This window comes from Amia ocellicauda, chromosome 10 (genome assembly GCF_036373705.1).
Source record: "Amia ocellicauda isolate fAmiCal2 chromosome 10, fAmiCal2.hap1, whole genome shotgun sequence".
Taxonomy (NCBI): Eukaryota; Metazoa; Chordata; class Actinopteri; order Amiiformes; family Amiidae; genus Amia; species Amia ocellicauda.
In genome coordinates this window covers 8104154-8129491 of record NC_089859.1, presented here as the reverse complement: position 1 = coordinate 8129491, position 25338 = coordinate 8104154, and the positions used below count along the sequence as shown (strand labels likewise).

The 25338-nt window shown below is 40.1% G+C and overlaps 1 protein-coding gene across 2 annotated transcripts; it reads left to right on the top strand.

The window, feature by feature from the left end:
* The first annotated feature begins 297 nt into the window (after positions 1-297).
* Positions 298-23363, top strand: clcn5b (chloride channel, voltage-sensitive 5b). 2 transcript variants are annotated; one of them, XM_066714849.1, is made up of 13 exons: positions 298-585; positions 3351-3511; positions 12717-12868; positions 13340-13439; positions 13875-14062; positions 15971-16093; positions 16339-16545; positions 16753-16833; positions 16928-17470; positions 17684-17870; positions 18046-18444; positions 18711-18927; positions 19425-23363. In XM_066714849.1, the coding sequence occupies exons 2-13, from the start codon at positions 3367-3369 to the stop codon at positions 19513-19515; spliced, it is 2433 nt and encodes an 810-aa protein (XP_066570946.1). In that variant the 5' UTR covers positions 298-585; positions 3351-3366; the 3' UTR covers positions 19516-23363. The 2 variants fall into 2 exon arrangements, with proteins under 2 accessions (XP_066570946.1, XP_066570947.1); XM_066714850.1 differs by lacking the exons at positions 298-585; positions 3351-3511 and adding an exon at positions 7064-7275.
* The last annotated feature ends 1975 nt before the right edge of the window (positions 23364-25338 follow it).

The following is a 25338-nucleotide window of genomic DNA, read 5'->3' as shown; positions in this document are numbered from 1 at the left end:
GCAAAACATAAAAGAAAGGGATACCAATTTAATATAGATTAAAACATCACGGTATATATCTTTTAATTTCATAAATGACATTTTATAGTTGTTTTATAATGTTATTATGACTTTGTTGTTATTTACTCCCCAAGAAAGTGTCCATTGTACTGTATTATTCGCGCACTGGTCCAATGCTGCCTAGAAGCTAAACCAGTAAATGTGGTTCATGACGATCACAGCAGGCTGATAAACAGATTGCCGAGAGCATCGATCTGTATGACAGGTCCTATCGGCGGCTCTGGGATCAACTCTTTCGCCTGACAGGAAATTCAGTCGAAATTACAGTAGACAATGTCTGCGAGCAGCCGGGATAAGGTCCTGGGAGAATGAAGGAATACGTGTTTATTGTTTGAGAAACATGTCGTCCTGTGTTGTGACCATCTTCAATCGAGCATGAAGACGATGGCCAAGACGTATCTGTAGGAGAAATGACAAGCAAAGGAAGTGGGCAACAAGGATCAATCCTCCAGCTTGTCCTGATCCATTTAAAAGCCGTGTCATAAGACACATCGGCGTCTGGTGGACGCGTCTCAGGCCGATAAGGTGGGTGATGGTGCTGCTCTGTCTGCAAGCTTGACATTTCAGATGCAACATTTGATGTCGGTGTTTGGCATGTGCGTTGTGATGATAATGAAATGGGGCACCTTGTGAGAAACCCTCGGTTGTTTTGTCATTTCAACCTGAAACACAAAAGTCGAGTGTAGCGACGAGGCTGTGTGTGTATATATATATAATTACTATTCATTTGAGACTGAATACTTCTCGTTTATCGGCACGATGCTTCATAGTTTGTATATCTCTTGCTCCCAAACAGCGTTGAACGATGTGTGCCGCCAACAGTGTTTCAATTTACATACTGACATTGAAGTGAAATATCATATTTCACGGGATTTACTCACTTCTCTAAACCTGCAGCCAATGGTTGTAACCTGTTTCAACAGGTAGAAGACAAAGCCATGTATGTATATATGATTTTGAAGCACTGTTTATCGTGTATATATATGTTTGTATCCTGTTAATCGCGGTTTATGGGTCAGGATTGTATGTGAACATTTTATTCGCGGGGTTGATGTCAGCCGTCGTTTTAACCCATTAAAACGCGTTGCCTCGTTGTCAGCTGTGTCTGCGTGATACTGAAATCGTCTTAATTATACAATCGCACTTAAAAATACTAGTATTACCAATGGACTGTTTTCGGCTGTGCTGTTTTGTTATTGCGAAAGAGACCCAGTTAAAGGAGACGGTCATTTTTTCCCAGGCTAATCTAAGCAGATTAACGCCATAATCGCTGGGGGCGTTTTAATGTATCACTCTCACGGGTTACTTTGTGGCCCGATTCAGCCTGTCTGTACAGAAAGCTGCTGTGCATTTTGTACATACATCTAGAATATGTATAGCAGTTAGGAAAGCACCAGCCAAACCACTTCACGTTGTTGTCCGACAGTCAGGCTAACTATCATTGATTAGGAACCAATTTCTGAAACCTAAAACGGGTATCGAAAATAAATAAGTTCATCTAGTTTTACAGTTACACTCCCTACCGAAAGAGGGAACAGTTTCAGATCATTATATTGTTACATATTGTTCATATTCTATGCATAACATTAAAACTTTTGTAGCTAGACATGTTACAATTTTAATGAATGCACAAGATATTATTTTAAATCTTACCTTTTATTAATGCGAGTTTATTAATGTATTCAACCTCTTTCAATAAACAGAGTAGTTTGTGGTGGTTATGTGACATGCCATGAATCCCAGTTAAGTTGAGATATCCACATTGAAGTTTCATTGTTGATGCAAACCGTTCTCAAAACTACTTTCCCAAAATGTATATGATACAAATTCTTATCTGTTTTGTTTCAATGCTTTTACATAAACAGTCTCTTCTTCCTGGAAAGTGAGAACACAAAAAACATTCAGCAGTTCCATCTTCTTGAATCTACAAACGTGTTTCTTTATTGCCCAAAATAAACCTGTTGTGTTTTGTGTAAAGAACAGGTTTCAGGCATTGTCAGACACAGTACAATTGAGCAATATTCGCTAGGTGTAATGTAAGGAGTTGCCTCTTTAAAATCCCTCGCATATTTCTATCTATGCCTGCTTACAAACTTGAATGTCAAACCTGCATGGACAGACACCTATGCATTAGTTGATTGGTAACAGAAAACACAGTAAAACATACCTTTACAGCCCTGATCTTTCCAAGATACTCCAATATATTTAAGCAACATCAATGCCTAATATATGCTCAGAAGTACTGTTTAAGAAATATGAATTCTGTGTTATATTAGGCCTGTATAATCTGTGTGATATATCAAAACCAAACATTAAATCATTGACATAGCCACATTACTTGCAAACAAAGGTTAAAGTCTTGTTCACCTTTGAGAGGCTTGTGGTAACTGATAAGCTATAGTGATGTAATTATTATTGTCTTGTCTTTAAATGTGAAGTGTATGTAAAAAGGTAAGTTTATTCTTTCCTCTTATTATAACGCGTATATAAAACGGCAGTAGCATCTACAAGGCTGACGTCTGTCCTTAACCCAATCATACATTTGGGGTAATCAAAAGCAGAAGTATGAAATCATTGTTTCTGTAAAAATCTGCTTTGTCTGCATGTCCTTATATGGAGTAGTTGTTACTAAACTTTGTGTATAAATGTCTGTCAAATGATGGCCCGAATTCAGATTTAGGGAGACATTCTAGGGGTCTGGCCCCTGTGTGTGCCCTGGCTCTCCGAAAGCCTTCATAATAAAAACCTGTTGATTCCTGACTCTGGATTCTGACTGCATTTGTGGAAGAAAATAGTTCTATGATTATCTTGACCCGTCAGATTCTAGATAGTCCTACATTTGTACTTTGTATATAAACACCTCCCTCCCCCCCCTTTCTTTTTCACAAATGTGATCTAGATCCTAAAACAAACACCTGTAATATTTATGGATGAATTTCAAATGAATACAGGGAAGACCAGTCTCTTTGTGTTTGTCTAACATGGCCACCTGCATGATTTGTGAGAGGCCACAGCTGCTTGAAAGTCCTTATTGACTGTCAATTGAGAATTATATCTGCCCATCAACCTCAACCTTTTGTTCTTCACATTCATAGGTTGTTTTGCACTGGTTGTGATAATGTTGGATGCTGATTTAGCAGTCCAAGACTAATACTAATACAAATTATGACAAGAAATATGGAAAGAATGGCACTTGCACCACATGGCTATAGATATCAGGGTGGTACAGTTCCTTTCCAGCAGGAGATACAGGAGTTCTGGGGGATACTGATTGGTGTGGTCTGTTTCAGGGCTTTCAAGGTGAGAATGGAGAACCCTGGCTACTGCAGCGAGAGCTTCAACAGCCTGCAGAGTGGCACCAGCGACGAGGACATGGTGGAGATAACCGGTGCCACAATGGACTTCTCTGTCACAGATGACGTGCCGCCACTGGATCGGGATTTTACTGGAGGTAATGATGATCATTTTAAAAGCAATTTTGATTGTTTTTGGCCACTTTGACTTTTATTTGATTTTACAAGCCTATCAAACTAGGGTGTATTTCTGTCTTTTTGTAAATTGATTTAATGTCAGTTATGCACAATACTTAGTCATAGTTAGTTGAGACGTTTACATTATTTGTCATTTAGCAGATGCTCTTATCCAGGGCGACTTACATTTGTACCCATTTATACAGCTGGGTATTTTACTGGAGCAAGTGAAGTATCTTGCTCAAGGGTACAACAGAACTGCCCCACCCAGGGTTTGAACCCACAACCTTCCAGTTATGAGTCCAGAGCCCTAAACACTACTACACATTTAGAAATGGAAGACATCTTGTCAATAGTAGGGTTTTTAAAAAAAACATGCATGTATTTTATATTTAAAACAAGTTGGCATATGTTCCTAGTTTACATCCTCCCCATTTGTTGTTACTTCATAGCCCACCCTTTTTAATGGCTTTTTTGAAATGCATTATCATAGACCCACTATTATGGGACCTTCACAGCAGAAAAATACAGGCCTGGAAGAGAGTGGCCATGCAAGTTTTAATATTTACAGGCTATAATATACTTGATGTCTTTGAGACTTGGTGACAGGAGAGGATTAACTTCTGACTCTTCTGCTTTTGCAAGGCTTTCGTTTCCACTCTGTAATCCCCTTTGTAAGCATCCACTGTGCCCTACACTGGATTCAAAAGCTACATACTCTTTGTGCAATGCTTGTGAAGGAGTCTCAATATACTTGGCAGAGTGCTTAGATTAAATCAGACTTGTGAGTCTTTCATACTTCTTTTCTAGTTTAATTAAAAATATATCAGACCAGATAAGCAGCTGCAAAACCCACCAATGATAGTGTATGTTCTCAAAAGATTCAAGGGCAAGAACTCAGGTGATAGGGCTCTGTCACTCACTTATTATTTTGCATGCAAGATGCATTTGTAATTAATACCAAGATTCATTTTAACTAACGTGTCCTTTAAATGTTACTAACTAGAACAACACGGAAGTGCATTCTAGTAGCCGTGATTCTATTAGTAAATCTTCCCTGGCAACTCATGACCTCACAGCCTATCAAAACTCCAGTTGGCTGCCAGCTTGATTTTAGCAGAGTCATTGAGTTCCATTTGTAACTTGCAGGAATTTCTTTTCAGTGCACCCCATGCATACACCATTATTCCATAAACTATTTTGTAACAGCCTGACATAATCATTGCGACTCAAAGCTGTAGCCTATTCCTGAGACATCCTAAGGCACACACACATGAATCCTCTTTGGCTTTTGGTAGCATGCTGTTTTTGGTTTGCAAATGGGAACGGCTGAACTGCCAAATAATATAACTTCTCCCATAGTTCTAACTAATGGTAAACAATCACAAAGGTGCCAGGTTAGCCACAGGCAACTCAGGAATCCTCCTGTCAGCTCTACAACTCTATGCTTACTTAGTGTATTATTGGAAGACCATCAATTTAACTGTTTGTGCTAGAGACCTTCTCTTTCTTAGGTCATTAAAGGAAAATGTACGGAAGTGGTTCCTGTTGGTTCGTTTCTTTCATCTTGAGTCTGGTGATACTCCCAACACTGTGGCCAGGCATTGTAAATCAGTTGATAAACCCCAGTGATTTCTTGCAACCCCATGAAGAGGTCAGGTAAACTGGTGCTTTAGTGGCACTGATTCACATATTAACCTGGAGTGATGCCATTGTACCCACTGTAAACAAGTAAATGTTTAAACTTTCAGTCATTTATTGCTGCATTTCAAAACGGTCTTTCTCATATTGTTTGTTGAAAGGCAGAAATGTTAAATGCACAAAAGGCAATTAATAGGGCTCTGATGGTGTGCATTTTTGTGCTTTATACACTGAAAAATAAAACCTCTCCCAGTCAATGTAGGAGCAAAGATTGATTTGTTAGCAAGGTGGAAAACCATCGTCACATCAACCAATAAATTATTGCAAGGACGTTTCAGTTCAGTTGATGTAGAGGTCACAATAAACTACAGGAATATTCTACAGTACAGACCTCATAGTTGGAGAGTTGAAGGATTTCACCTTCTTAGGTAGGATTTGTGATCATTGGCTAAGGTGGCACAGAGACTGTATTCCTAATGGCATTCTTTAGGTTATAGTGCTCTAACTGTTCTCTGGATGGAGACTATTAACTGATATGCATCTGGGGAGCCAGTACTCTGATTTTGACGCCAGTTCATGGTAACAAAGTGAAACTCATGGGAATGGGGAAGAAGCTGACAGTCTAGAACTGATGACTGACCTTGTCTTAAAACCTAAAAAAAACCAACAACCTCCCACTAGTCACCTTTCCCGCTCCCAAGACGTTTGATACATTTTGTATCTGTTTTAGAGAGAAAACGACCATTCCCTCCTATCACTCACCGTTGGAGTAAAGATCTTTGCGTAATTAACATTCCAAACCCGTCTGTCTCCAATGCACGCTGACAAAGAGCGTGCTGAGCTGCTGCCGCTGAGTTAAATAAAGAGAAGGAGCTGGCATCTCCCCATACTTCAAACCTAAACTGTAATGGCAGGGGTTCCATTGATTACACTTGAAGTGAAGAGTTGTCAAGTGCAGGTTTGCAAAAGATGGCAAACTGATGCAAGTATAAGCTCTTATTTAGTGTGGGATTTCTTTATACATTACTACTGTGTTGCACAGTTGATGTATCAAAGCATGTCTCAAAAGTACTTTTGAACTAGTACTTGTGCAGTATTCTAAATCAATGTAGTAAGAGTGCATTAATATGAAATATACATTATACATGCATTTGTTTATGATTACAAAATGTAAGTGTACTATTCTAATGCTCATCTCCTTGATAAAGGTTATCAATGTAACCAATCTGTAAATAAAATGCAAATAATTTGTAGTAATATGAGTAATAACTATGAGATAAGACTAGGGATAGGACTTGTAACAACAAGCCAAGTAAGCAGTTTGAAAAATGTGAGGGAGTTTCATTTCTAGTGTGATGATGTATAGTGTTCATGACTTTGCTATGAATATGTGGCTTAAAAAAAGCTTTCCCTGTCTTCATATACGCTAATATAATATGTACATATTTTTTCAATTAAATGGACAAAAAACAGTTACATGAACATCTCAGATTTACTGCTGTGCAATCGTTAAAAAGAGTGACTTACTGAAGATGAGAGGAGGAAGAGTAATTAAATGGTTGAAGTGACAGCTAAAAAACTGCATTGCTCATTCCTTATGATGTGGTGGATTCACAACATGATGAGGGCATCTGAGATATTAAAAAGCTTCAGATACTGCACTCTTACAGTAAATCTTTATCAGAAGACATGGCCTCATAGGCAGGAAACTGGCTCCTAGGTATCAGTAACCTCTGGGAGATCTCAGCCTCCCCTGAGAAGGCTGTGCTTCTGAAGAACTCCAGGAAATGCTCTGTGATGCAGCTGATTTCCTAGCTTCTCTACATTCCAAGGGTCAGCCCTGCAGACGATGACATCATGATCAGTGCAGGTGGGGAGAGAGAGACAGAGAGAGAGAGGGAGAGAAACGAGGAGAGCTGGTTCAGCGAAGGGCTGTGTTAATCTGACAAAATCAGTGAGGCAGCCCAACCTACAGGCAGTGTGCTGGAGACCTATCAGTGTGTGCTGGAACAAGTGAAACGCATGGATTGTAAGGTCCCCTTCTCTAACCAGGGGATTGAGGCTGTGTGAGTGTGCTGTGACGGGAAAGAGACAGCGATGGAAGGTACGGGAGAGGAGGGGAGAGGGGGATGGGAGAAGCTCGGTAACCAGATAATGGAAGTAATCAATGAGCTCCAGTAATGGTGCCAGAAGTGCTTTGCTGGTGCTAGGAAGTGAGCTGTAGTCAGTGGTTGTATTTTTTTTTCTGTATTTGCTGTCTGGAATATTGTTGATGTGAGTTTTGTGGTGAGGGGGGTCTTTGGGACTGTTAATGTCAGGGGAAAGTTATCTTGCCTGCTAATTTAAGAGCCTTTGCCTCCAGGCTTATTTCCAGATGGAAACAGTGAAGTGAAGATGCCGGATTATATCGGAGACACCTGCGTTGTGAGGCTGGGTTTAGGATAAGGTGCTGAATATATTTGGCGGTCTCTGTGCAACACGTTTATAACTACCAGACTAGTCCCTAGTGGAGTCAAGCAAAACTGCTTAACATTATCAAAGGAATACAAGGAGAAGGGCAGCAGTGTGGAGTAGTGGTCAAAGCTCCTGTCTCTGGAGCAGAGGTCATGGGTTCATTCCCAGGTGGGGGGCACTTGTACAAGGTACTGTACCTAGATTGCTCCAGTAATGAGTAATTGTGTATACAAATAATGTGATGTATTGTAACAATCTGTTAAGAAATATAATCGTAATAGTGGGGCTCAGTGGTGATGATGGACAGTGTTTATAATTGATGTACAAAAATGTGGGAGCCATGAAGAAAGAATAAGGTGAAAAACCATGAGACTTCAAATCTCAATAATGATAATTACAAACTTATTTTAAAATAATTTGTTTTATATATTGAACTATAGGCATTATATATGTATATGTACATTGACTGTAGTAAGTGTGATGGTAAACTCTCTGTACCAACACTTGATGGAGCTTCTGTAAATAGATTATTGTGCTGAGATAAGAAATCAAAGGCTGTATTCATCTTTTTGTCTGCCTTTGACTGTCCTGTACTTTTCCTTGACACTGAATTGTTAACAGAATTGCCTGAAATATGTCTTGTGCAATGTGTGTAATTGTTAAGTGAGAAATGGTCAACAGCAAGTAAAGCAAGTTAGCAGGAGCACTACCCAACACCCACCCGGTCATGCAAGCTGTTGAGACCATTTGGAATATGTCACCTTCCAAGAGAATAGGATGTATTCAATTAAAGTATAAGAAAGTGACCCAGTATGCCCTGATGGTTCTTGCATCTCTAAGGAAGTCGATAGATGGTTCCTCGGAATAGTTGTCACTGTATTCCAGAGTTTTTACACCAGTCAAAGATCCTGAGATCAGGGCAGTCATCTGTGAGAATCCCTCCCAATGTTCTGTTGCAGCTGTGAATGCCTGTTTTGGGGAGCAGGAATTGAAGGTGTAGGCCTGGATTGGGTTACAAAGGCATCCCATTTCTGCTGCTTGTGTGAGTCTTTGGAGGTGAACTTCAGGATCTGCTTTCTGATTCATGAACTCCCCTGCAGAAGTAAATCTTATTAAAAGAAACAGGAAACGTGGTTAGCTGAAACTTCTGACACTGAGACCACAATCGCAGGCCCCTTTCTTCTGGTTCTCAGACGTGCATTGCTGTTCGGTAATGGGTTGAACAATAAGAACTGAATTTATTTCACGTTTCACGTTTTCACTTAAAATACTCATGAGTTATGCTTACTGGAATAATTGACACTGGGGTGTAGATTGTTCTGTTCTTCTGTCAGATGTTGCTCTTTTATTGTATGTGGACAGTGTCGAGTTGCTAACAATAGATGTATCCAATGAACTTGTCAATTTGTTTTATGCTAAACCTAGTCTTTATACTTGCAAGACAATTTTAAAATCAGATTTTTGCCTTGGAAACTGAGTTTCATTTTGAAATGTGTGTTAAACATGATTTGTTATTTTTATAACAAAATCTTTACAGCGAAAAGGGGGTTCTTTTTGTCAATTTATTTGTTCTCCTTCAGAATCCCTCTACCGAGGCTTTTTGCCTGCTGGGATTAACTATTTTGGGATTTTAGTGCCTCATCTATCACTCGTTAAGTGGAACCCAAGAGAATGTTCGAACAACAGGGGAAGCGCATGGAAGGAATGTGAAGTCATGATCAATAATTAATGAGACAAAATTACAGCTCTTGCTTTCTTTCTGTCAGAAACCGCATGTAGTTTCAACAAGCAGATGGGCTCATCACACTTTACAGAAGAGTGATGTGGTGTCTAGGGTTGGTGGCGTGGGTCATTCCTCTTTTAATCCTGAAATCCGTGTGAGCATACTCGAGCTATATAGGAAATATTCTAGGGATTAATGCATAGATCTGTTGATGGATAGGATACATCCACCACTGCACCATACATTAGATCAGATATACTCAGTGTGTCATTAGTTCACCCCCATTTCCATAAATTGTTATTGCCAGCTTCTGATTTTTATTAACTTGGGCTCAGTCTATTGAAATGTCGGGATATAACAAGTTTAGAGTGGGTTATTTTAGTCTACTTAAATATGGAAAAGGCCTACTTCATGCAAGTTATGTAAAAGGCAATGGGCAATTGTTTCTCATCATCAATGGGGTTGCAAACAAACTCCTTACCACATTGCCCTGGCAGTACAGGAAGTACTAGGAAGGAGTCTTTTTGGCAACTTAGTTTGCAGACTAAATCGGTTTACTGATCTCATTGCGACTCCGATTGTTATTTTTCATTGTAAATTGAATGCTGTGGCACTGAGCCTCTTCAGGGGGGGTGTAGATGAGATCACTGCCACATGTCCCCTATATTTACCAAGGAAGTTTAGTATTGTTTCTACCAAATTTGTAATTTAAATCTATTCTTGTCAAAGGAAAAATAGATTTAATGCTTTAAAATTAAGGCAATGAACAACCATTTTGTTTCATAACCAAATCCTGTGCAGTATTTTCAGCTTTTAGGTTTACTTCTTGCTTTCAGTTTATGGTTGGAAGAATTCAGTTCACCTTTTCCTCACAGCAGCACTCCCATTGATTGTGTGGTTGTAGTACATTGTGTAACGTTTTTGATGTACAATAATTACTGGTAAGACCAAACTGTTGCCAGACCCAGCCCTGAGAAAAAATGTCAACGGTTAAGAAGCTCAACAATAAAATGAGGTGACCTGTTCCACAATAAACCTCAAGGAAATGGGGACAATTTGTCACCTTTTTTTTTGTTAATGCATACTTCTTCAAAGATACATTCAGAACAAAGGCCATAAAATATGATACAGTATACAAGGCAAATCTCTTAGTGTCAGGAATGTCATGCACGTAAGAAGTATAGAATGTAGAAAAGTTCATGTAGTATCAATAATTTTCATACTGTATTTGTATTGTATGTAAAATATTAGGATATACAGTATGTGTGTACAGTAAAGCAGGATAGTAGAAATTTAGAACAGTGCAACAGTGAGGGGAAGAGGAGTCGTTTGTAGGATCTGCAACTATAAATGGGGGATTTTCTAGCAAAGGCGGAAGTGTGTATTTGATGGCAGGGCACGTATCTGCCATATAGGACACCATCCTGTTATTACCATATAGTTAAATTCCATAATATTGAATCCTGACATTTAAACTGAATTTGAGGTGCAGGAGTTTCAGTTCTCCGTTCCTTATGGTCAAATTGTTTAAATGAGCTACCTGCTACTTTTTTTGTATTTGAAAAAAAGTCTATTAATTATGGAAATTCACAAATTAGAATAAACCATAGAATACTCTGCTTTAGACTAGCTTACAAAATGTCTTTAATAATTGGTGCAATGCACATTTTTACTTTATTGACATTTTTGAGGGTGTTCTGAAAGTCATTCATAGCTAAATTAAGTTAAATACTGTTGAATACAGTTAAATGTTTTCAATACAAAAATGCAAATTCCTACTTATTGTAAATGCCTTTACTGCATTATTGTAGATTTTGGATGTATGGCTGTTGAGAACTGATGGTTATTAGGGACAATCTTGTGAACCAAACACTTTTGGAGGACAATAAATATGATTTTTAATTATATTTAATTGACAAACAATAATGTAACAAAAAGGTTTCAACATTTTGTTCACCTCGGTTCAAAGCTCCTCTCAATACCTCCACCAAGAAAGTCCAGATCGGTACAGATGACTGTGCAGTGTAGTTCCTTGTTCAGATCAAATTCAAATTCAATCTCAAATATCCTGCGACACATTTATAAGGAGTGTCCCAGACTGTTTGTTAGTCGGAGAGTTTTTTTTCCTGACCGCACTGCTGCACCTGATAGATATCCGCTCTCTGAATAAATGTTTGGATCTGGCTTTGCACAAGATCAAGCTTGGATATGTTTGTCTGCTTTATGAGTTAGATGTTTTGTCACTGTATTGACATTATCATCTAAATGTCAGGACATCATCATTAAATGGCAATGCTCTGTGATGTCTTATCTCAATTGTTTTACTGCTCACCTTTTCAAACTTTGAAACATGAGGAATGTGCTAAGGATAACCACACTGCAGGCAATACAATTATTTTATTACTCCAGTGGCATGATTTTAGTGCTTTTAGTTTTTTGTTGCTTTTGAAAAAGTTTTTTGTGGATTATAAAAATATTAAACATTTTAACCGACTTAAATCGCACATGTCTTTCCAAGTTCCCTTACTAAAGTTTGTTTAGCTTCCTGTCTTGATAAACATTTTGAATTTGTGGAGAGAAGCATGAAGTCTGCCTCCATTGTGTTGTAATCTTATTCAATGATATTTTTCTTCCCAGTGGCTGTAAATATGTCGCTGGTTTACTGAATGGCTGAGGACTTTGATTCAGATTTGGCTGTATTCCTATCAGATTGCTCAGAAGTGCACAGAATGACTGTCTTTTAACAGTGCATTAAAAAGAGACTTGCGCTGTGTTCATTGGCAAAGCAAGGTCAGCAAGTGTGAAAGAACTTCTATACTGAGAAAAGGTTTGTCTTGTTAACCATATAGATAACATACTATACCAGCACATTGTGTGTCACATGACCTATTCCAGTGAGAGTGTATTCCCAGTCTCTCTGGCCTTGGCATCAGTGGGAAGAATGGGAAGTTGTTAGGTTAACGTGTACTTCCTGAGGTTAGCTGATCTGTAGGATTGTGTTGTTTAGGTCCTTCAAGTGTACAGACAGGCAGTCTGGTCAGGAAATAACATGAGCCCAATCACCATGATTCAAGCTGGAGCACAAGTGTTCAGGGGAAATTTTAAATGACCGTTCATTTTGGTAATAAGAAGTAAAATTTGAATCCTGGTTAAACGAACAGTGCAACACAATTTTTACAGGCACCACGAGGTACTGAAATGCCTTCTGTCTTTATCTGTAGCAACCAAATATGGAAAAAGAAATCGGTACAGTTATTCATTGTTATCCGAAACTCCCCAAATTCTTTCATGTTGATTTTTAAGATCTATAATCATGATCCTTAATCACTATGTATAATCCCGTCTTCTGTTCTCTGTGTTGTGCTCAGGCTACAGCACTCACAGTGGTGAAGGGCTGAATGGCACTAGCAAGCTGATGGATTTCCTCGACGAGCCCGTCCCTGGGGTGGGAACGTACGAGGACTTCAACACCATCGACTGGGTGAGAGAGAAGTCCAAGGACCGCGATCGCCATAGAGAGGTGAGTATTTCCGAAACAGTGCCACTCAGGTGCGTCAGGTCCAGTAGTAAGTAAGGACACTCCTCTTACTCCTAAAATCATTCATGGCTACTCAGTGTAAATATATTTGTGTGCATTATCCTAAAGGAAGATCAATTGATAACATAACTAATATGTTCTATTGTGGTAAAAGATGCAATGGTTGTCAGGGCAACACTACTTAACATGGATTATGATGGTCTGGTGTGGTCGTCCATGGCAAGGCCTCAGTCATGCACTATGTCCAGCTATGTAGAAAAATCATCTTGTCAAGTTGTCTCGTAAATAATATCCAACTATTTTACAAATAAATCTGTGGGTTCAAAAGATAGGTATGGGCTGAGTCTACCTTGAACAAAGACATATTGCTGCCAATGGGATGCAATGCACTCTGATACTTTTGCCTACCTGAGCATCATTAATATGCCACTGGTATAACTTGTATTCTTCCAGATTGCAAGTAAAAGCAAGGAGTCTACATGGGCCCTGATCCACAGTGTGAGCGATGCTTTCTCTGGCTGGCTGCTCATGCTTCTCGTTGGGTTAATGGCAGGTATGAGATACTGTACGCATCTGTCCTAAACCAGAATAATCTTAGTGGCGACCGACTTTAGTTTACATGATCAGCCAGGTGTCTGGGTTGAGGTAAACTCTAATTAAGTTGCCTAAAAAAGGAAACTGTTTAACTACCTAGCATCTTCAATGTATTGCTTCCCATACATCATGGATTGAATGATCATGTTTACTGCATGGAGTTCAGAGCAAATGAGCTGTGTGTCTCTTATAAAGCTTATAGTGTAAAGGTGTTTGGAGATAGATAATGGCTGAACAAGAAGGCCTAAATCCTATTTCAATAGCATAACTGTACAGACTTATGCCACTAATGTAGTAGTCTAGTGATAATGGGTGGAGAAATTAAGCTTCTGTTCACTCTCTGCTTCTCTGCGTAGAGAGATAATGTCTCTTGTGTTTGTGGCGATGCTCCCAGGTGCCCTGGCAGGTGGAATCGACATCTCTGCTCACTGGATGACCGATCTGAAGGAGGGGGTGTGTCTGGTGGGGTTCTGGTTCAATCATGAGCACTGCTGCTGGACCTCCAATGAGACCACCTTCGTGGAGAGGGACAAGTGCCCTCAGTGGAAGAGCTGGGCTGAGCTAATCATCGGCCAGTCTGAGGTCAGACCTCCTTCCAACCTTTTCTCCCTCCACTGTCTTGTGGCAGTCAATTGAAGAGGCCTTGTATTTTTTTCGCGAACTCCATTTCTTCCAGTACTGCTTTTGACACAGACCATCTTCACACTGAATCAGGATATATATTCATTATAATGCTAATATTAATCAAAGCAATACTGCAGGATAGCCTGCAAACTCATTTGTTCACAATAGTCATAAAGAATTGGTAGAAATGGTCCTGTCGGGCCTTTTTTTTTTTCTTATCTTTATTCTGCATGTGACACAAGGAAGGAACTGCTTGACTAAACACCGCAAGTACAAATTCCAGAACAACTACTTATTGGTGTGTGTATTTATTCATGAATGTAAAGGCAGGAAGGACTTTACATTGTTGGGGCAAGTAAAATGTTTTCAGACCTATGAAACGGGGGGAGGTTTAAACAGTTTTAAAGGGTACACAAAGGTTTCTTCTCTTTTCATGTAACATGATTTGAGAAACAAAGAATGCAGCCCATTTTGTTTACTTCACCTTTTTGACACATTCTACAATAACACTGTGGGTGCGTTACATGCTGAGTGAACAAAACCCTGCTGAAACTGGACTTTACTCATGTTCAGTCTCGACAAGAACATTACACATTATCCACTCATCCTGCGTTTTAGTGGATTGGTTTTAATTCTCATTCATGTACGGACAGCCCCCTCTGCTGGTGCAAGTGATAAAGTGCTAAGCAGAAATCTCCAGATAAAACGAGGAATGCATATTAACCATGATCCATTATAAGTGCACTTTACACAGTAGGGCATTACAATATACATTACAATATTCTAGAGAAAGGTAATATTATTATTATTTGTTTTAAATAACCTTGAAAGTTCATTCAAATATCATAAAACAGCTTTTAAGTTTCAAATGTCAAATGAAACGTCTTTTGGCAACCAGAGCTCTTTTCATGTTGACATCCTAAAACGGTTCCAATAATCAGAATGCACCCACACGTCTCATCTACAGAAATAGGTTGCAGTTTCAGACCGTTAAAACATCAGTACAATATAGATTGTTGTGAATGCTTGTGATTTACTACTTGTGTTGCCCCTTTGTTGTAGATTTCTACTGCAGCCTAAACTACAGATCAATCCCATTTTAAAATCGGAGCACAGGATGCCCTTTTTGGACTGTTTGGAAAAATATATTGCCAGGAATTTATACATGTGGATCAGGAGCTGTTTCGCACAGCTCTAGTGCCTTGGGCTTTTCACTCAGGATAAGGCAGCAAAGGAATTGAAAACAGTTGGAAAAACACTAGAAACAACATCAAACGGATTCACTGTAACCAGAATACTGTAAATGTCAATCTCATTTCCATTACAGTGATTGTACCTTGGATAACCCTGGATAGAATATTAATGTATAAGACCCCCTATGGGAAGTGATTATTGGGATTGCATAGCGAAGACTGACGGAAAAGCAAGCGTGGCAGACTTTATTTTTCTGGCATTCTTTCTTTACTCTTTAATGTTATATAAACCCAAGAGGAGGTGGAAACTTATATTCAATGCACCTTCATACACATTATTTCTCCCTCATGCAAATTCCATTAACCTCAGATCTGTCTCTCTTTCTCTTTAATGAAGCTTGCAGGGAGGAGAAGATTTTTGAAAAGTATGGCCAAGTTTAACCAAACTACACAACATGGTTATTTTAATTTCTGATTAGATTGCTGCAATAAAGTTAAATGGGTTTGATGGGCTGTTTACATACCGGAGTTTTATTTGAAATGTGCTGAGTACAGGTTGATGAAATCGGACTGAATAACTTTACACACTGCATGTTAGGAGGATTCGATCCATCTAGAGTGCTAGCCAAGCTTGATGAATACATAACCAGTGGTTAATTTCCTCTCTTTTTAGGGTCCGTTTGCTTACATCATGAACTACCTGATGTATGTCAGCTGGGCCCTGCTCTTCTCCTTCCTGGCTGTATCCCTGGTTAGATCATTTGCCCCCTATGCCTGTGGATCTGGTATCCCAGAGGTAAGACTGTCCCACATCCACTCCCTCTTCATTACATAAATAATAGAGACCTGTGCAAATATGGTAACAAAAATCGACCGGGGTCTTATGTCTGCTGTGTTTATGATGTTCATGTATGTGGGATTTGCTTCCTATAAAAATTGCATGAGTATTTAAATGCCAATCCCTGGGACACTTCTCAATATTTCACCCTCAGTGCTCTTGTGCTGGCCTTTGACACTGACACTGACTCTCTAAAATCTCAGATCAAGACCATCCTGAGTGGATTCATCATCAGGGGCTACCTGGGGAAATGGACGCTTATGATTAAGACCATCACCCTGGTGCTGGCTGTGTCCTCTGGCCTGAGTCTGGGCAAGGAGGGGCCCCTGGTGCATGTGGCCTGCTGCTGTGGCAACATCCTGTGCCATCTCTTCACCAAGTACCGCAAGAATGAGGCCAAGCGCAGAGAGGTCAGAACGGGGTAGAAGTTAAGGGGTGTGGTGGGGGTGGCAGAGTAAGTCAGGCCAGAAGAAAATGTTTAATTAAATGTTTAAACTAATTTGTTTTTGTAATTGTCAGACATCCTCTTTCAAAAACCTGATAACATTGCTGTGGTTTTGCCAGTCTCAGTGATGCACCAGTTCCTGCTCAAAGTCTCTGTGGTCGCTGTGTTCTAGGTGCTCTCTGCGGCGTCGGCAGTGGGGGTGTCGGTGGCGTTCGGCGCGCCTATCGGAGGAGTCCTCTTCAGCCTGGAAGAGGTTGGTTTACAACGCCTGCAGCTTCCTCGTTCTGTACAGTCTGCACTCCTCGCTTTTGGATGAGCTTTTTGAATGTGTCTTCTGTGTTCTGCAGGTCAGCTACTACTTCCCCCTGAAGACGCTGTGGCGCTCCTTCTTCGCCGCCCTGGTGGCCGCCTTCACCCTGCGCTCCATCAACCCCTTCGGCAACAGCCGGCTCGTGCTGTTCTATGTAGAGTTCCACAGCCCGTGGCACCTGCTGGAGCTGGTGCCGTTCATCATGCTGGGCATCTTTGGTGGCTTGTGGGGGGCCTTCTTCATCCGCACCAACATTGCCTGGTGCCGCCGGCGCAAGACCACCAAGCTGGGTCACTACCCGGTGCTGGAAGTGCTGGTGGTGACCGCGGTCACGGCCATCCTGGCTTTCCCCAACGACTACACCCGCATCAGCACCAGTGAGCTCATCTCAGAGCTCTTCAACGACTGCGGCCTGCTGGACTCCTCAAAGCTCTGTGACTACGTTAGCCTCAACAGCTCCAAGAGCAGCAACGAGCTGCCTGACCGCCCGGCGAACCAAAACGTCTACACCGCCTTGTGGCAGCTGGCTCTGGCGCTTATCTTCAAGGTCCTCATCACCGTTGTTACCTTTGGCATGAAGGTAGGACTACTCTCCTCGTGGTCTGATTTATTCAGTTTTTCCCTTAACACAGAGGGTTTTAGATTGTTTTGCCTCAGCTGCAGTTTTTGTGGGACCTGTAATATGCTGAAGGACAGATGCAGCTGTAACTGGAGGGGATGGTGATCTGAACTGTTTTACACTGATCAATTGTAACTGATGGATTCATCCTATCCCCTCTTGCTGCTCCTGCAGGTTCCATCAGGCCTCTTCATCCCCAGCATGGCAGTTGGGGCGATTGCTGGCAGACTGCTGGGTGTGGGAATGGAGCAGCTTGCCTACTACCATCATGACTGGGTGATCTTCAAGGGCTGGTGTTCCCCTGGGGCAGACTGCATCACTCCAGGCCTCTATGCCATGGTGGGCGCAGCAGCCTGTCTCGGTAAGTTCTGGCCAGATGTTAGTCGAGCCATACCTCTTGTTCAAGCTAGACGGCATAAACAAATGCATACAATAGGCAACTTAAGTCTTAAGTCTTTAATGTAAATTAAATTGTTGGTACATGAAGTAGGGTCAGAACGGGCACGGTCCGACACTGGTGTCACTTGATCCCACAGGCGGAGTGACGAGGATGACGGTGTCTCTGGTGGTCATCATGTTTGAGCTGACAGGTGGGCTGGAATACATTGTGCCCTTAATGGCGGCAGCAATGACCAGCAAGTGGGTGGCCGACGCCATCGGGCGAGAGGGCATCTATGACGCCCATATCCGCCTAAATGGCTACCCCTTCCTGGAAGCCAAGGAGGAGTTCGGCCACAAGACCCTGGCCATGGACGTCATGCGGCCGAGGAGGAACGACCCTCCCTTGACGGTGCTCACCCAGGACAGCATGAAAGTGGAGGATGTGGAGACGCTCATCAGCGAGACCACCTACAGCGGCTTCCCCGTGGTGGTGTCCCATGAGTCCCAGCGGCTGGTGGGCTTCGTCCTGAGACGAGACCTGGTCATCTCTATAGGTACTGCCCTCCCGAATTGGGGAGCTAAGAATCGGTTTCGCACAAATGTCAAAATGTGTTTGAACATAGGGACAGGTTAAAGTGCTCTCTCGGCGGTTAAAATTCTTCGTATAGTGATTTAAATGGCTTTTAAAGTCTAATTAGCTGACATTGACATCACAGCTTATCTGAGAGTTTGCAAGGCTTATAGAAAGTAAAGTAGTTCACTTTGTTGGGTTGGGCCAGGGATAAAGCATTGGTATAGCATCCTTTTTAAATCTTCACAGAAAATGCCCGGAAGCGTCAGGATGGCATCGTGAGCACGTCCAACATTTACTTCACGGAGTACATACCGCCGCTGCCCCCCACCAGCCCGGCCACCCTCAAACTGCGAGGCATCATGGACCTCAGCCCCTTTACTGTGACGGACCACACGCCCATGGAGATCGTGGTGGACATCTTCCGGAAGCTGGGCCTGCGCCAGTGTCTGGTCACACACAACGGGTAAGACAAAGCAGAGCCTGTGTGTTTGTCCCAGTACAGGATGACTGCATTATTTCCATTGCTGTTTCATGTACATATTGACACGTGAAGGCTAGGAAATGCTATTAGTTAACGGTTTAAACCCGGGACAACTGATACTGGTCCTGGAGGGCTGGAAGGTTGTTGTCTTATTGTTGCAGCTGAGCCATTGGTAACTTACGTTAATGAATGTTTTCATTGATTTCTAACCCTTCTTTCATGTCTTTAGGCACAGAAGATTTAAAGATCACAGGATCACTAGATTTTCAAGATTTTATCATACAAATGAACATCAGACAACGGTTAAATAAAAAAGGCACTTCTTTGTGTCTCTTGACTTTACTATGAATGACCGTTAGAAACATTCGTCATTACGCCTGGTTTCCTAGTATCTTATTATAGATCACTAGTGGTAAATGATTGTTAGGATACTGGAAGCTAACCACGAGTCTGAGAATGAATTCTGTTCTTCATTGCAGGCGTCTTTTAGGAATTATCACCAAGAAGGACATATTAAAACACATGGCTCAGATGGCTAACCGGGATCCCGACTCCATTCTCTTCAACTGAAGCCTCCTGCCCTACTGACCCACAGAGACTGAGATCCACCTGTTGGTCATTAATGATGACTGCACACTGGCCAGAATTATTTGCACTACTATCATTGGGAGAAATCCACCTTCACTGGGCCGGACTGAGTGCTCTGTGTGACTTGTTGAGCAGTATTACCGATGAGAAGACCTTTCCATGAGCCACAGGTCTTCTGCTTTCATATCGGAGACGTGGTTTGGTGGGATTTGAGAACTTCACCCTGTGATCTTTTGATGCATATCATCCCGTGAGAACTGTAAGAAGAAGAATCCAATTCCTGGGCTGTAACTAGATGACCGCTGAGTCACAGTAAAACTCTGCATGGATCTTTTGGAAAGCTTTCTGGCGGCACTTGCGTAAATCAAATGGGACAGAAGCATGAGTAGAGAGGAACTGATTAAAATTCCTGGAGAAAAGGCCTCCATCTGATTCTTGAGTCCTCTGCTGTCGTTAGACCTGTTTGGTCTACGAAATTGCAGTGGAATTGGTATTCATTTAATTGAGCTTTTATGAAATGAGGTTCACTTCCTAAAAACGCCTTGGAATTTGCAACCGTAGATCTTTTTTGTTAAAGAAAGGCACTAAACTGATCTTGTCATGAAAACTAATCTGCACAAGGCATGTTTCCACCTTTCTCCTGCAGCGATGATGGTTAAATCTGAGCACGCCTTCCCAAACCAATCAAGTCACATTCAAATGAAGAGAAAGTAGACACAGATTGGATATCTACTTGTGTTTCTAAAACTATTCAGGATGAATCTCACTATGACAAACAAGTAATGTCTGTGTCCCATAATTGCCCTTTTTATTTTCCCCAATGATGAAGAGTTGTCTTTTTTTCATGTGTAAATCAAGAATGATGTGGAAAAATACAAACTTTGGTGCTTATTATTCATGGTACTGGAACTTAGTTTAACCCGAATGATAAATATCTTGCTTAAGGATATTGTTCAAATACAGCTGATATGAACTTACTTGAATACTACCATATCAGTCTATGGAATGAACAAACATTTAAATGCATTAAAGAAGGGAACCTGTTATTTGTCTCTGACCAGTTCATCATAAGCTAAGGTCTACACACACACACACACTTTCATATATATGAGTAAATTAATGTGAATGAACGGATCACCTGTTACCATATAGGCTCTCCAAAGTAAATGTTCAGTCTTGCCATTATGCCTTGTTAAATGTGAGACCATTTGAGTCGTGTTAGTTCATTTTTTCGGTCTAGGTAATATTTGAATGGTCATTACCCACTTGCAAAATATGGCTTGGCAAATCATAAACGTTGGCTTCTTTGTAGGTCTCTAAATCCAGATCTTCCGGCATGTGGAATAAGGCACTCAAAATTGAAACTGGGCATCTTTGTCTAAAGGGTTGTTCCTTTCCTATGTGATCAACTTGCCTTCAAGTACAAAAATTTAAATAACCATATCATTCTTTATTTATTTTTTTTATCAGAAACAAATTAACCGTATCCATCTTAAATACCTTAATGTGGCTAATGTGCAATTTTAATTGAAAGTCTAATCCTACTGTTAGGTTTCATGTATGTAAATATTGAATATGGCAAATATAACGAATTCAGAACTTCATAGCTGTCCCCAATGAAGGAAATCTATTAGGGCAATTCATTAATCAATTAATATACAATTGCCAGACTGCTAACTTGGATAAAACAATGTGTTCTACACCAAGCCATTCATGTAGTGAATTAGACCACAGGTGTTCTAAGTAAGGGAGAGATGCCAACTTTTGCCTGCAAGCATGAGCCATAACTGCACTTAAAACCAGCAGGAAATTTCTCTGTCCTCAAGGTGTCAGCGAAGTATACTGAGTGCAGCCATTAGTTAGCTAGAAAGACTCCTAGTGCTTCCTTGTTCAGTAAATCCCTGCTGATTTTTAATACAAAGTACTTCATATTGTAGCAAAGAGAATATTTGTTTGTTTTGTCTGTTTTTTTCTGAAGCAGACATGGCTTCAGTCACAATGGCTACTCTTGAGAAGATTAATCTGATTGGCCCATTATGATTTGTCCTTAAAAAGAGTTAACGGCAATACCTTGGCACGTATGTAGCCTATGTACTCCATTATGCATGGCTGTAAACTATAGATCTCCTTGCTGTCACCCCTCTTTGATTATGCAGCTCCATCCAGTAATGGCATGAATCTGTACTGGGCTAAACGCTGCACACAGAACAATTGAAGCCTTGTGTGCTGGGTTTCTGTATTGCCCATGACTGCCAGCACAGAACAGAAACTGAGTTACCAGCCTTGTCTAATTAAAGACATTTGTGTGGGGTCATGTTAGCTAATAGATTTTCACATGATTTTTCTGTTTAATGTGGTCCTTATTTTTGGTGATGGAAAAAATAAATAAGAAACTTGACAACAGTATGAATATATGGAAATTCCACTCTAAGTACCATATTCATGTGAACAGTTAATAAATAACAGCCTGAGTTTAGGTTCGGGTAGACCTATTGCCTCTTTCCTAATTGAAAGATTTGGGTATATAGTATAGACTGTGAAGAATGAAACATAAATAACTTAAACATAAAGAAAATGTTTTGTTAATTAAAATGGATGTTCTGGAAATGACTAAATGATTGAGAAAGCAAAGGGCAAATGAAGCCTTGACTTTCCTCAGAAAGGGCTGCTTAACCTGTGCCCTCTGTGTAAGAGTAGATTAATAATTGACCATTTCGATTCAGTAAGGATTCCTATGTGTATTGTGTTCCCTATTTAATCCCTGGAGGAGAAGGGTTCATTGTTTGGTCTGAGAGGAGCTGCAGGGGTGTGAATGTGTTTGGGATGTCAATCGAGAGCAACCAAAAAAAACAAAATGCAGGATGTTTTGAATTATTTTTTAAGATGGCTCTAGGAGGGCTTGAGTCTTGGAAGTCAATTTCCTGCTCTTTCTCAAAAGCAGTGTTTGTATAGTCTGGGAAGGTTGCATTATTTAACAAAGAGATTCATAAAACTGAACAGAAATTAGTAGGCTTGGATGCCTAGATCCAATTAGTATTGTTTTCTTATTTTATTTAAGACCGATATGTGATAAAATAGGTCAACTGTACGTCCGAAATCCCATCTGTATATTCTGCAGCATGCAAAAAGAATGACTGAAACCAGATGTTGGGCTTTCCCTGAGCTTTACTTCTGTTTGCTGTTGAAGTCTGGGAACACAGGTTGTCCCCACCGTGCTGAGTGCCTTCCTCTATTACCATTTTGTTGTCAATGTGTGACACTCTGTGGAAGAACAAAAGCAGATTAGAGAGACTGTAGAAACAACATGTTTTTTTCTATGTGAATATATGGTACTTTGTCACTGCAAACAATATGAGGGGTATTGCTTGTGTAGGAAAGGAAACAATCCAGACAAAGGGCTAACTTTCAGTTTCCCACAACATACAGGTAGATCACAGCAGACCCTTTTATGACAGAAAACACTATCCCTTTAGTGTTGAAAACCGCCAGTGACTCACCTAACCTGGATCTTGTGCTTATGTTCATGTCTGAGAATGCCACGTTTAGTTTTAAAGGTTCTGTTGTTTTGAGACTGGCCCGTATCTCTTCAAAAAGACCGTGTCTGCCCAGGAACGCTACAGCAGCCCCCGAAGCACTCCACAGCATCATGATTCTGTTGATTGATTTAATTTTTACTTGTTTTTTGTATGAGGACAAAAACCTCAACATTTGTAACATTCCTTTATATTATGTCATACTCGCTGCGCATGAATGTGAATAAGAGATATATAATTTATTCCTGTAATCAACTCACCTTTTTAATGAATTAAAAACTGAAACTTGAAAAGAAACTTGTCTTATTTATTTTTTGTTGTCTGAGGAAATTACACCGAGAGTGACATCAATCACATAGGTGGGGCTCAAAATGTTAACAACGGGAGCTGGCTTTTGGCCTGTTGAACTTGGATGTACATGTTATAAGAAACCAGATTCTTGACTATTTTCAAAGGGAGATTTAAAAGGAATGCTTCAGGAAACTGGTTTCTTGTAACATGTCATTGTTTTTACAGTGCAGTCCCAAAATAGAGGAAATCCATTTTCCACTGTGTGATGTGCTGATAATGGTTTAAACTTTGATGAAAAATAATAAATAGGAAGGCTGCTGAGTAAATGAACTTTGAGGGTAGCAAGGAACAGTTTGAAGAGTATACAACTCATTTGAACCATTCAGTTACCACAATCAAGACAAATATAAAATAGGATCCTAATTTTTAAAAAAAGCCCTTTGTGACTTACCCCAAAAGTCTCTTCTACAAATCAACAAAAAACATGTATAGTAGGAGCAGTCCAAAACATGTTCTGTACAAGTAGCATCTTTTCTTTTGAGGTCTTATAATTATTCTATTATAAGAGTGCTGTTCCTGACGGGTCAAAGCTGAAACATTTCTTTAAAATGTTTCTCAGAGTTCCTGTTTTCTGGATATAGGCACATGTGTTACATATTCATCAAAATTTGTTTCCTTGTGGTTGCAGGTCTGGAGATGTTTGCAGAGGAGTTATCGAAATGGAAGACAGATGAAAGGAAAGTAGGGGAGAAAATGTGTGAGGGAATAAAGCTCAGCATTCATAGGACTCCTTCAGGTGGGATTAAAACATAAAAACCTAAAATGCAAATAAGTGGAGAGGTGTCATATAAAACATTCACAGATCATTGAAGTAAACAAAAGCAAGTTAAATGCTTAATGTTTTTCAGTCCTGTACTATTGGAAGTTTGTTTTTCATCTTTTGCAAAAGTGGTAGAAACTTTCACTTTCCGGGCATATTGTCTTTGTTTTTTGGCAAACCTACTAAAGGAAACTATCCTGGAAATTTCTGATCGGAGTTATGTAACTTTTTAATGAAACTATCAACAGTTTACCTGAGCTTAAAAAAAAAAGTATTGTCAGTCTCTGTATAATGGGAGTGTTTCAGATATATGAACTATATAGCACAAAGGTTTATTCAAATCCCTTTATTTAGACAAATTGCACCAACATGCATTTTAAAAATCTTTGTTTAGTGCCTATCTAGAATTAGTTAACCCAAGATTACTTTTAATCACAGTTTCATTGCACCACAAAAACGTAAAAAATGTATACAAATCTTGGATTACGATACTAATCTTAGGTTTATGATTAACCATCAATTTTTGCACTTGCCTATTGAAACATTATTATAAATAAATAGTACCAGAATGTTACATAAAATGCATCACATTAACTTAATACCTGTTATTTGTATTGTGTTTTCTGACAGTTTTCAGTACATTGAGATAACCTGGCCAGCACCTTGCTTCTCAAGTTATGGCCTATTGTGGTTTATGGTTTACAGAAGTTATTTTAATACATTTTTTTATGAAAAGGTTTTGTTTTTTGGGTTCTGATATAAGTTACCGGTAATGTTTGTAGAACTTGTACATCCTCATGAGAAATCTCTTTTCTTATAACAACATCCATCATTTCTGAGGTGAGAGTAGATCAAACAAGAGACAGCACTCGTAATATCTATTTTGATTTAAAAAAATAATAACTCAAATAAATTAAACTGATCCACCCATGTTTCAACATTGGAAATGTATATAAAATATTTTATCAATGTATTCCACCACTGCTCACCTTTGGCTGTAAAACCTGGGCACAATACAACAATGATAAAGAAACTGTAGAAGACAAACCAAAGCATAGGGGAGAGGAAGCACCCGTCTCCCTAGTCAGTTCCCTCCCCGAGAGCTAGGTGGCTGGGTAGTGGTTTACTCCACTGGTGCTGTAGTCTTGGCTTGGCAAATGT